The sequence below is a fragment of the Epinephelus fuscoguttatus genome, linkage group LG3, assembly GCF_011397635.1.
Source record: "Epinephelus fuscoguttatus linkage group LG3, E.fuscoguttatus.final_Chr_v1".
In the NCBI taxonomy this organism is placed as follows: domain Eukaryota; kingdom Metazoa; phylum Chordata; class Actinopteri; order Perciformes; family Serranidae; genus Epinephelus; species Epinephelus fuscoguttatus.
Window position 1 is genome coordinate 30,514,037 of NC_064754.1, and position 12,905 is coordinate 30,526,941.

General features: G+C 41.0%; 1 protein-coding gene across 1 annotated transcript; it reads left to right on the forward strand.

Moving 5' to 3' along the window:
- Window positions 1–1,048: 1,048 nt before the first annotated feature.
- LOC125886497 (somatostatin-like receptor F_48D10.1) lies at window positions 1,049–12,152 on the forward strand. The gene is made up of 6 exons (XM_049572748.1): window positions 1,049–1,298; window positions 2,029–2,649; window positions 4,667–4,807; window positions 4,996–5,268; window positions 6,251–6,397; window positions 9,476–12,152. The coding sequence occupies exons 2-6, from the start codon at window positions 2,068–2,070 to the stop codon at window positions 9,695–9,697; spliced, it is 1,365 nt and encodes a 454-aa protein (XP_049428705.1). The 5' UTR covers window positions 1,049–1,298; window positions 2,029–2,067; the 3' UTR covers window positions 9,698–12,152.
- Window positions 12,153–12,905: the final 753 nt, after the last annotated feature.

Below are 12,905 nucleotides of genomic sequence, written 5' to 3' on the forward strand. Positions count from 1 at the left end.
TTGACATCGACCACACGGGTAGTTACCAAAGCCCTCACCAGCATGTTGCACAGATTTGGGGGTGATTCAATTATATGCCAGTGTTTTTTAATAGTTTTTTCAATGTCCTTAGAAAGCGGTTAATATTGTATAGCACAAACAGTTCTCTGTTCCAACTCCTTAGGTCTGGTGATGGAAACACTGTCACTCTGGGAAACACTGGAAAAGCGTGAGGCAGCATTATCGATCCAGGTCTCTTTGTATCTCTTTGTCTGAAACGTTTTTTTTAGATCAATAGTTTGTTTAATGTAGTCCTCATCCAAGCTGCATGATATGATTGAATTGAGAGATGGGGAGGTTCTTTTTTAAATGAGTGGGATGGTAAGACTCCCCCTGAAGGAGAGAGTTTATATCTGTAGGTTTACGGTTTGGAATTAATGAGGTGATCACCTCATTAATTCCAAAAACAAACATCTCCAGTTCACAATTCAGTCTGATACCCATCAATTGAACTTTTTGGATATTATGATGATTAAAGAAAGGGACGATCTGAAAACTAGTCTATACCGTAAACCTACAGAAAGAAATCACAACATTTATAACCATAAAGAGTTATGTACAATGAATCTGAATAACAGAGGGAAAAAAGTATTGACCACACCAGCTGAAATGTATTTAATAATTGGTGGAGAAGCTTTTGTTTGAAATGCCATTTTTTAAGATGCTTCTGAATGAAGAAAGCAATTTCTCAGGGTTCAGATGGGATGTTGGTCCTCCACACTGACCGTCTTTAAATATAGAAGATTCTGGGAGCCCGCTGGTGAATCTTGATCTTCATCTAAAATGTACAGTACTTGAGAAAATGTACTTTAGCCATTCTTCTTTCCAGGTGTCAGAATGACATTGTGCCAGCTTGAAACTGAACTCCTCTGTGTCTGTATGATCAGACTGAAGAGCCCCGCTGCTTTGCACCGGCTGCGGTTTCTGAAGCAACTCTCTCTCTCTCTCTCTCTCTCTCTCTCTCTCCCATACACACACACACACACACACACACACACACACACTTAAATCGTATCAAAGAAACAGCAAAGCTGTGTGGGAAGAAAGTTGAAGGACGAAGGAGAAGCGGGGAGCTGCTGCTGACACATTCTGCTCAGCACCACGGACAGCGAACCATCGGGAGCTCGGACACAAGCTATCCATCGATATTGGAGAGTTATTGGAGAATCAGAGGACTGAACTGGCAATGAGGAGTTTGGTTTGGAGGGAGCTACTAATTTTCATTTGATCACACAAAGACTTTTTCGCTGCTCGCCAAAGTAAGCATGTTCTTGTCTTTATCTCTGAGTAAAACACTGATGTAGTGTATGCGTGAGTTTAAAAATGTAGCTTTGTATTAGGAGTACAACAAATCATTCAGCAAAGAGTTGGGATAGTACCTGTGCGGGCATAACCTATTATCGTAACGCGGGAATTATTTTAGAGCTTGTAACCAAGCAGATCTGCCGTGCGTAAAAGCTGTGGCACTGTTCCCGGCGTTCTGCCGCTTGACGCGCGACACAGCGGATGAATTGTGTGTTTGCAGTGTCAGGTAAGATGGGGGTTTACTAATCAGTGCCATTAAAACGCAAAGACCCCGTAGAGGTGACTACAATTATACACCTTTGGTTGGTTCATTAACAGCAGCGATGCGTAATTACGATTACGACTCCTTGTGAAATGAAAACTTGTTAGACTATAGGATACATGGCAACACGTCTTGTTCTTTGAAGCTGGCTCGTGGCGCAAGGTGCGCAAGAAGAAGACACACACTAGGGACTTCCATTAAAAGAGCACTGGTTCTCAGCTGTGGTCAGAGCGCACACTTTCACGCTATGAGTCACTCTCTCTCTCTTGGGCGCAAAAACTCACACTTGACAAACTAGATTAGACACTTTCTCTTTGTTTTCATCTAATGCCTTAAAGTGTGGTGGCTGCTGATTATCTGTTCCGTTTCTGCCCCAAAGTAAGCATGGTAACTAACATGGCAGAGGCTTTCTTCTAATTCAGTTAGAACAGGAGGAAACAAAACTACAACTGGCACCCACAATGGAGCCCCTAGACCAGACCTACTGGTTTCCCCTCGCATCAGACCTCAACTCCTCCTTTGGAGCCACTCCCTCGCCCTTCCTCTTCTCCTACCCCCGCCTCTTCAACATCTCCTCCAACCTGTCCACTCAAAGTGTCCCCTTCCAGGGCAGCAGCACTCTGATGACCGCAGTCATCTCCCTCACAGTCTTCATGGTGGGTCTGACTGGCAACACTCTGGCCATCTATGTGGTGCTGCGCTATGCCAAAATGAAGACAGTCACCAACATCTACATCCTGAACCTGGCTGTGGCCGATGAGCTCTACATCATCGGGCTCCCCTTCCTCACCACGCAGAACGTGCTCTCCTATTGGCCGTTTGGCTCCTTCCTGTGCCGCGTGGTCATGACAGCAGACTCTATGAACCAGTTCACGTCTATTTTCTGCCTGACGGTCATGTCCATCGATCGTTACCTGGCTGTGGTTCATCCAATCCGCAGCACCAAGTGGAGACACCCCCGCGTGGCCAAGGTGGTGAGCGCAGCTGTGTGGGCCGTGTCCTTTGTGGTGGTCCTGCCTGTGGTCATCTTCTCTGATGTTCAGGTAGAAACTGCAGTCCTGAGCACCACATTAATTGCAAATTACCTTCAATTGCCGCTGCCCCTGATACAGTCATTAATTCTCTACACAGTGAGTTCATCCCTGACATTAATAAGGCGCTTGCTTCAATAGCCATAGCTTTGTAGTTCTATGGTTTCAGTTTATTAAGTACAATGTATTGCTTCCCCCCAGCAAGTTTTTAATTCATCATTTCTGTTTCTTTTTAACTTGCTAGGCTGTATTAAGATCTCCTTAAAGAAAATAACTAAAAATATAAATGATAATATCAGAATTAAAGGAATAGTGCGACACTTTGCAAATTACAGTCACTGACTTTCTTGCCAATATTTAGAACATTATTTGTACCCCAATTCGTGTTTTGGCAAAGTTGCATTTATAGTTGCAAGATGAAAAAGATTGTGTATTCAAACAAACTGATGTTTGGGAATATGATAGATTTATAAAGAAACCTGCTAAAAACCAGAGGCCGGTTGCACAAAGCACCTTTAATTGAGATTTAAAGTCCGAGTTAAGGATTCCTTAACTGAAATATAAAAGTAACATACACCACACCACATAAGGAGGTGCTGATCACTGGCAGTAGACTTGATGATAGAAAACAAGTGTCACACACTCTTGCTCCATATGCATTTCTTTTATTTTGATGATGACATTTTAACACATTTTGATGAAGCTGCTCTAAACAATATTGATAGTGAATGTCATCCAACTCTGTATTTATCCTCAGCTCTACTGAGTGTTTTAGTACAGTGATTCCCAACTGGTCCAGCCATGGGGTCCAGATTTCTGCTTAGTCATTAGTTCGAGGTCCCACAGTACATTCATTTGTGTTTGTCCATTTCGTTGAGTCAGTTTGCTGTCTTTGTCAAGTAGCTGTCAGTTAGTCACTCACTCTACTGCAGAAAACATCACTTCTTAATGAAAGCTATGTGCCGGAAAATTACTATATTTAAAAATAAAATCTGTTGTTTTTTTTTAAACAAATGTGACACATTTGTGATTCACTTGCTGTCCATTTAGAATGGAACCATGACCCACTTTTGAACCATGATCCACCAGTTGAGAACCACTGTTTTAGTGTATTTCAGCTCATTGTTTTGGTACTATAGATCAGAACTTAACTGTTTTAGGTTTACTTTTGCTGCTCTCCAAAACAACTATTACAACAACAGTCAAAAACTAGTTAGCCAGTTTAGTGTCATCCACAGTAAATGTATAACTGGTGAACATAGTGGAGCAATTAGTGGCGAAAGTTCCCGATATTTACCCCAAGAGTTGGTGGAGACCAAAAACAGAGATAAAAGGCAATATTAGACCTTAATTTGCCAGCATGAGGCCGGAAACACATCTCTAAATGAAAGTAGCTTTGTAACTGCTGGGTTAGAGGTATTTCACTCCATGGAAATGCTTTGTCTCCTTGTACCTTGTATTCATGGTTAGACCTGAAGGGCTGTGATGTAAAAAATACGCAAGTTGTTGACATGCTGAACACACAGACTGACGTTCACTACAATGAAGTCTTTGTTAAGAATTTTAGCAGAAGATGTAATGTGTGCACTAAAGGAAAAGCATTGCAACCACTTCTGTCACACAAATGCTTTTAGAGGAAAGGTAGGCAGAGAATGTAACTTCTCACAAAGGTGCTATGATACATGCCATGCTGTACTGCTGAAGGCCACTGGTTTAATAACAATTGGACAAGTTACGTTTTACTTACTGGCTTCACAGATGAGTCCTCCCAGCACACAAAGCACACACAGTGTCTGGAAATGTCTTCCACAATACAAAATATGTTGCTTTAAGCCCCACAGAAGCAGATTATGCTTCTCCAAACATCCCCTCCTGCATAATTGAAGAGCTTTGTAGTTTAACACATCCTGTGGGCCTCACAGTGCAATGTTTACCTCATATTTTTCTCACTGTCTGACTGAGTGGATAATGGCTGATTTTTTTATTTGCCATAGTTATTTTCTGTAATATTCATTTAATTCTCCTGTAGGACACATTTAACTCCTGCAACATGAACTGGCCCGAGCCAAAGAATGTGTGGTCGACAGCCTTCATTCTCTACACTGCCACAGTCGGCTTCTTTGGACCGCTGCTAATCATTTGCCTCTGCTACCTACTGATCGTTATCAAGGTGTGTATATGTGTGTGTGTGTGTGTGTGTGTGTGTGTATAAGGCTGATTGAAAAAGCTCATGTATAAATTCATACTGTAATCTGCATCAACATAATGATCATTTCCATCATCCTCAACATCCTCCCCCTGATTTTCATTATGATCACTCTTGTATCCATCCTCTTCACTGTCATCATAAATGTGCAGATGAAGTCGTCAGGGGTGCGAGCGGGCTTCACCAAGCGTCGGCGTTCAGAGCGCAAGGTGACACGGATGGTGGTGGTGATAGTGGTGGTGTTTGTGCTCTGCTGGCTGCCATTCTTCATCATTAACATGATCAATCTGGTGGTCATCATCCCTGAGTCCAGCGCTACTGCCGGAATTTACTTCTTTGCTGTCATCCTGTCCTACGCTAACTCCTGCGCCAACCCGGTGCTCTATGGCTTTCTGTCGGACAACTTCAGACAGAGCTTCAGGAAGGTAGGATGAAAATCCCCAAAGTATAAAAACTGTGTAAAGGTGAAAGAGAAAGAAGTTGTTTGACATTTTGGGAAATAAGCTAGAGTTCGATGAGAAGATCAGCACCACTCCCATGTCTCTATGTTCAACATGAAGGGACAGCTAGGAGCCATTTAGCTTAGCTTAGCATAAAGACTGAAAACAGGGGATAACAACTAGCCTGGATCATTCCAAAAACCTCATACTAAACATATTAAAGTTAAAAAGAAGTTTGGTCTTGGGGTAATTTACTTACTTTAAGGGTCTCATGTGTAAGATTTAGTGGCATCTAGTGGTGCGTTAGCAACATTGCAATAAACTGAAACTTCTCCTGTGTAGGAAGCTTGTAAGAGAATTATGGCTGCTGACAGGAAAATATTAATTGTCCTGTCTAAAGCCAATGTTTTGTTTGTCCATTCTGGGCTACTGTAGAATAACATGGTGGACTCTGTGGGAGAGAACTTACTATGTATATAGCTATAAAGGGTTCATTTTAATGAAACCAAAACACAATAATTTTTAGTTTCAGAAAATCATAAACTGATTAAAATATAGTTATGAATATTATATACTGACATCCTACACACTGGACCTTTAAGTTTACACAAAGAACAACAACTATAGCAATGACAATGTAAGTGTCCACACTACTGAGGGATAATTTTCTGTAAAGAGTGGCGCTGAGCACATACTGCAAGATCCAGTTGTGACACCCAGGAATTTCGGTGAATTTTGATTGGCTGTCAGTGTTTCTATTCATTTTATTCAGTTCATATTCATCTTTAAAATGATATATTTATAATTATCATTCTAGTTATTGTTCTTGGTATATATATATATATAACTAAGAATAAGACTGCATCTGATTTCAGAATACTTTATGATGTAACAGGTCAATGGACCTTGAACATAATGGCTGTGAGATGGCTTGTAGTCTCAACAAGTGATTGCTATGGCCCTGCAGGTGCTGTGTGTGAGGAATATGAGGTGCAAGGCCAATGGAGTGGATGATGGCGACCCCAGCGCTCCGCGCACTGAAAAGACCACAGCACACGACTGCGTCCTTCTCTCTCCTCGTAACCAGGTCTACCACGATCCTCAGAGCAGCCAGGTACTGTGTGTGTCTGCGTGTGTTTGTGTGTAGTTGTTGCTGTGTTTGTAGTCACTGGGTTTTTCGGGCAAAAAAGGATTCAGTTGACAAGGATATATTAAAAATTGAAAGAGAGATGTAATAATGAAAGAAGTGTCTGTTTAGTTCAGCAATTACCCTATTCTGACTATTTTTCAGGACAGTATAGAATAGACAAACAGACAGACAGACAGACAGACACGCGCGCACACACACACACACACACACACAAACACACACACACACATATCCTTATACTTTTACGTTTATAAGGACCCCCATTGACGTAATGCTTTCCCTAGCCCCTTACCCTAACCCCAACCTACCCTAGACTAACCTGAACCTCAAATCAAGCCTTAACCCTCAAACAGGCCTTTATAGAAGTGATGACACACACACACACACACACACACACACACACACACACACCCTGCAGCACCCTGCCTCAGCAATTAGTCTGATGCATCAGGTTTGGCAGTTCTACTTATGGAGAGTCTAACACTTCTTGTGTGTGTGTGTGTGTGTGTGTGTGTGTGTGTGTGTGTGTGTGTGTGTGTGTGTGAGCAGCTAATTGAGGAAGGATGGTAAATTAATGCTGCTATGGAGGCAATAAAAAGTTCTGAAGGCAGGAGAAAAAGATTATGAGATTAGGTTTATGCGTGTGTGTGTGTGTGTGTGTGTGTGTGTGTGTGTGTGTGTGTGTGTGTGTGTCAGAAGGAGGAAGAAAGCAGTCTCTGGAGTGCGGAGCTTCAAAGTCTCCAATTAAATGACTTGAACAAGAGAGATGAGGTGCATTAGACTGGCAGTGTGGCTCCCCAAAGCCTCCTTCAATCGCTTCAGTTGGTTCAAGGCAGTGCTGGATGTGGCCCGCTACTCACCAGTACACAGTACCGGCACGCCTACATGTTAGTCTTTGGTGTACTGTAATATTTTCTTGCACCCTGTCACTTCTCACAAGCTGCCAATACTCTTGTCTGCCCTCTTCATATCAGGTTTTCTGGGTGATTCATAATGGCTCAAAATAATCTACATTACCCAGGGGGTTCTATGTGACGCTCATGAGTCTCACTTGCTTCTGTTCTTGCTTCCTGCTTTTCTCTGTCAGCAGCGAGTCAAGTGATATTATATTACCATAATGTTGGCCTAGCTCCAAAAGGACAAAGCGAAGAGAACACTAACAGTCAGACAATGATACAACAGAGTTGAAAAAGTTAAATCCTTTGTTACCAAATGCAGGCTGGGAGCAGCAAATATTCGTGCCAGTCCTAGCAGGATTTATCTAAAAGTACAACATATACAGAAGTAATCCCCACAGTCCTCAGATGAGGTCTGGGCTTTGCAAAAAGGTAGTGACCAAGTGCCACACTGTAAGCAGCAAGTATCCAAGAGACACACTGACAAAACACAAACTGTATTTTGTCTTCTTCAGGCACTGGCTCAAGGGAGTCGAAACGTACTCCATAAGTCAGACTATAGGAGTATATACAGAGCATAGCCTAGAGAGTCTAAGTGCTTAGTTATTGATGCATATATTGATGCGTATATTCACGTCATGTCTTTTCATCTTCACATGAGTAGACACACACACACACACACACACACACATACACACACACACTTTGCACTAGAGACCCTTTTTATAAATTGGCAATTTCTTTGCCGACCAACTGACTCCCAGAGGGTTTACTGGTTCACATTCCAGCATGAATGTTTATTTTCAGGCAGGATCTCATTCAGTTTAACGTCCCAGCCAACAATTCTTGATACAGGTTAGAAAATAACAGAGTGGCCAACACAGTCACTCATTAATTTAGTCATATATGGGATCATGGTGGTAAAACTAAGTACAGCCTAATACCAGTTACGTGCTACATCTCTGATACGGTGTAAACTCAGTGGACAGTAAACGGGCTGTTATCAGTGGGATCAAATTATACTAGAATACATGTTGCATTGTTTCCTGCAAAACCCTCGTGTGTGGGTGGGCTTAGAGTTTAGCACAATACTGAGCTACAGCGGAGTGGACTGTTGGCTCCACACACCTTCCTCACTGTTAGATCAGGAGGAAGATGAGGGTGAATGAATAAGATCTTAGCAATTTTTTTTTAATAAAAGCAAATGTTTTGCTGATTATCTTATCTTATCTTACTAATAACTTTACACACATCTCCTCCTACCTCTTTCCATATAGCTCTGTTAGCTACTACAACCCTCAGGTGTAGTGTGTGTTTATTTGACTGCAGTGTCTATTTGCCCGAAGTCTCATTTGATTGGATGAACTTTTGTAAATTCCCCTGAGTGCAGGATGAGTCATCAACATTTGAGACCAGGGATTTTGATGCAAAAATGCTCCAATGCTGATTTTTTGACATTTTTGACAATCAACACAGGGAAACAAGATTCAAACTAGGAAAATGTATTTTTAATTTATCTGGGTTTTAAATCCAGTTTGGGAAGGGCGGACACCGCCACTAACAATAAACACTTAAATAAAAACAACACACTTAAATAGAAAGGTTTAATTTCGTAAAACTCTTAAGGATTCTAACTTGAACTTTATTTTCCCTATATTTTCTTGTGGTTGTTTTTTAAATGGAGAAATACAAATAGACCTCCCAGCAACACTCCACACACAAATTTAATCTGCTGCTGAATGCTGACAGGTTGTGGAGATGACTTTCCTCACACACAGTTAAAATCACTATATTTTTGTTGAGAGGCTGACAGGGAATAATGAGGGGAAATGCAGCAAAGGCTGTAGCAAGTTCATGGTAATTATTGCAAAAACAGCTTATTATAGGCTTGTATTATTCACCTTTTTGCAGAATCATATTGTTTCCTCGCTGCCTAGTAACAAATATTCTAAGGCTGGAAACGTGTGCTTTAAACACAACGTATACTCATCTAGGTAACCTGAAGGTGAATTAACTTATTTTTCCACCTTCCCCTCCCTCCTCTCTCCATCAACATGCCACTCATCATTTGTTTTATCCTCTATCATTTTGCTGCCTTCTTCCTTTATTTCCTTCCTCCATGACTCTTTTCTTCCTCTCTCTGAAGATCTCTCCTCACGCTCCAGGCTCGCCCACCTCCCACACAGCGGCAGACCTTCACCACTCCACCCCTACATGTCACTCCACTTGCCCAGGAACCGGACCCACCACTACTACAGCAGCCTCCAGGCTAACCTCCATGGTAACCTCGACTGAACTTCCCACCGTCACTGCCCTGACTACGCCCTCCTCTCCTGCATCCATAGGTCCGCAGGAACAGGAGCTATAGAGTGATGAACATCAGGCGTTTAAGGAAGTGAAAAGAGAAGCAATGGAGGAATAGCATGATGTAAGATTACAGATGTGGAAGCACAGGGATTGGATTAGCTGATCATAAAAGCAAAAATGGATGCTTTTCTGCAGCTGTAATGTAAAAATCCATTCCCAGGACGACATGAACACTCATTCTATTTTTCATATCTCAGTGTGTATCTATATGACTCACCCAGCTGTTCAACAAACCCTGTTTTTCTCTCCATCCAGCCATGTGACATAAGTGCCTTTCCAGCCACTTTCAGCAAACATCAAGGCTTCTCAACAGACACAGGAATGCTCACAGTTTCCTTCTTTCATGTGTCACACTAAATGTAAGAATGTATTTCCTTTTCCGAACCAAAAATGCCACTGAGGACACATTTAAAGCCAGTGGAGAAGATTTCCTGCAGGTATATCTCAAGTTTATTTGGGTCAACTGGGCATTACAGAGTTTTCTCTCTATTTGCAAACACACATTGTGGTTCAGTGTGGAAAAAACGAAAGGAATTTTCAGATAAAAGCTCACCTACTACAGCTTTAATTAAACAGCACAATGCACTGATTCAGTATCATGTTTTTTTCTGTATTACAGTAAAATGTATTTTTGTGTTTCGAGCTCCCTCTCACCTTTGTTCTCTTCACTTAATTTAAATGGATAAATTGTGACGAGTGAACAGCTTTGTGGAAAAAGTCTGCTGTAATCTTTTTCTGTATGCTATTTGCATTTTTTTAAATGGTTTGCTTGCAGTTTATCAGCTTCTTAGTCAACAAAAATGTGACTCGTTCCCTGCAATGTGGTTTTCTGCAAACATATAGCCAGCATTGAGTACAAAACCTCTGACCTCTTTGTATATTAATGTTATTTTAAGGTTCAGTGTGTAGGATATAGGGAGATATATTGGCAGAAATATAATATAATATAAGAAGCATTTTTCTTTAGTGTATAATCACCTGAAAATAGAAATTGTTGTGTATTTGTGAATGAGAAATGAGAAGTTTATATCTCTATAGGTAGTGGGTCCTTGTCCATGTTATCTGCCATGTTGTACCGCCATGTTTCAACAGTAGCCCAGAATGAACAACAGAAACACTGGCTCTAGTCTGGGCCATTCACATTTTTGCTTCTTCCACCGAAGTTAGCAGCCCCTTCACGACAAACTGCTTTATTCAGTGTTTTACAGGTTTAAATCATGGCGTCCATTTGATTTGTAGAGGAGGACAACTCGAGGAGGATAATTTGGCTCCCGGTAAAAACCTCCTGAAAGTCTGGATCAGAAAAAAGACACAAGTTATCTGAGAAGATAGGTGAGCACACATTTGCAGGAACCCGCTTCAGCATGCCAAACAGTAAAATAGAAACACGTGAAACTGCTTTATTCAGTGTTTTTTCCGGTTTGAATCACCTGCTCCATTTGTTTTGGACCTCTGTGGATACTTTGGCTCCTGGTAAAAACCTCGTGAACAATGAACACTAAAGGAATTCTAACTGGGAGCAGTTTCGGCTGGTTGTAACTAGCAGTCCTCACCACTAGATGCCACTAAATCCCCCTAAATCTTCCACACTGCTCCTTTATTTGTGTCTTTGTGCATTTGTGCGTCATGTGCGTGTGTGTACGTGTGCATTTGTGGCTGTTTTGCATGTGTATACATGTTTCTCTCTGCAGTACATGATGCTGGTAAATTCAGGGTTAATAGCAGTATATATTGTGGCTAGTGTTATTGTGTGATCATGTTTTGCTCAGCGCCTTATTTAATAGATTAGATTACATATACGTACACACTGGCTAATTCTGATCAGACTGGCAGCAGAGTACCTGAGCCGGCACAGCTTCCATTAGCCACTGAAATGCTAAGCTTTGATTATGAAAGGTCCTGTATTGTGTTTAGAACAAGTGGAGGAGAATTATTTACCCTTGCCATAGAAAATACTTGTTTCCGATTGGCTCATAAGTGCTTTTAAAAATCATACAGTAAGATAAGGCAGGTAACCATAGCAACAACATTCCTGAGGTGTGCCACACCTTAGTTTAGAGCTGCTTGGTGATACAGACCTTATCTGACTCTGCACAAACTTTAAAAACGTGACAATTTGAACACAACCTTTCTTCTTGCCAACTGCATGTTAGGACACCTCAAGTATTGCTTTATCATTGCATATGTGAACAGTTTCTATATTCTGGTCTCTATATTATATCACCACACAATCCTTTGATAAAAGCAGACATTGTGATATTTGACAAATGCTGATTGGAATCAAATAAATGAAATTAATTTATTGTACCTGGACATATAGAAGTGAGAATGCATTTGGACTGTCAGTGATGGATGTTTATACTTTTTCAGCTACTTTTCCTCTGTAAAGAAAAAGAATCAATGGCATGCAGTGAATTAGGTGACTATAATGAGAGGAGGCAGTGACAGAGAAACTAACGGAAGCTCAATCAAGACCATTCAGACTGAAAAGCTTTCACATGCAAACACAGAAAAAAATATTGTATATTTTACCAGATTATATACAGTTGATGTTGAGATTCTTGAGTGCTGTATGTTTGTTGGGTTTCTTTGGAATAAAACTGTGTGATGAAAAGCAAGACATTTCTGAACCTGGTATTTCTGTGCATTCCTACAGCTGATTCAAGGCTGTATTTATAATATATATTGAGGCATACACATCCTGCCTAGAATTCAAATATGCTAAAAATGAATTTGTTAAGGTTTGTAGTAATATTTGGAACCCTAAAGCAGACTCGAGAGGCAGAGTAAGAGTTCAGTGAGTTTATTTGAAGAGCTAGGTGCTGGCAATAGACTGAATGTTCAAGGCAGAGTCGATGTAGACGGGCAGGTTGAAGCAAGATGGCAGAGGGCAGGCAGACTGAGCAGGTGGAGTGGTTTCTTCTTTCAGAGTCCTCTCTGAACTGGTCGTAGTAGAGCGCAGACATGAGGCGTAGACGCTAGTGTGTAGATGGGTTGTTTGCTTATTTTGTCATTTAAATATAATCCCTCCACTCTCACACAGTCCTGATGAAACAGATTCACTTAATCTTAAAACCTTAAAACGGATTGTTGCTTATTAAATAATGACGGTTATAGAAAGAATTGAAACCAAGTTTTCTGCCAAACTGCTTCAATGCTGCAATAAAATATTATAAAATCAAGCTTCACTTACTAGTTTGAATAGAATA

Bases quoted from the DNA above. Each gene is read 5' to 3' on its own strand.
- LOC125886497 (XM_049572748.1), top strand. From the start codon at position 2,068: ATGGAGCCCCTAGACCAGACCTACTGGTTTCCCCTCGCATCAGACCTC. The intron at 2,650-4,666 runs GTAGAAACTGCA...ATTCTCCTGTAG, and splicing joins TCATCTTCTCTGATGTTCAG to GACACATTTAACTCCTGCAA. The intron at 5,269-6,250 runs GTAGGATGAAAA...ATGGCCCTGCAG, and splicing joins TCAGACAGAGCTTCAGGAAG to GTGCTGTGTGTGAGGAATAT.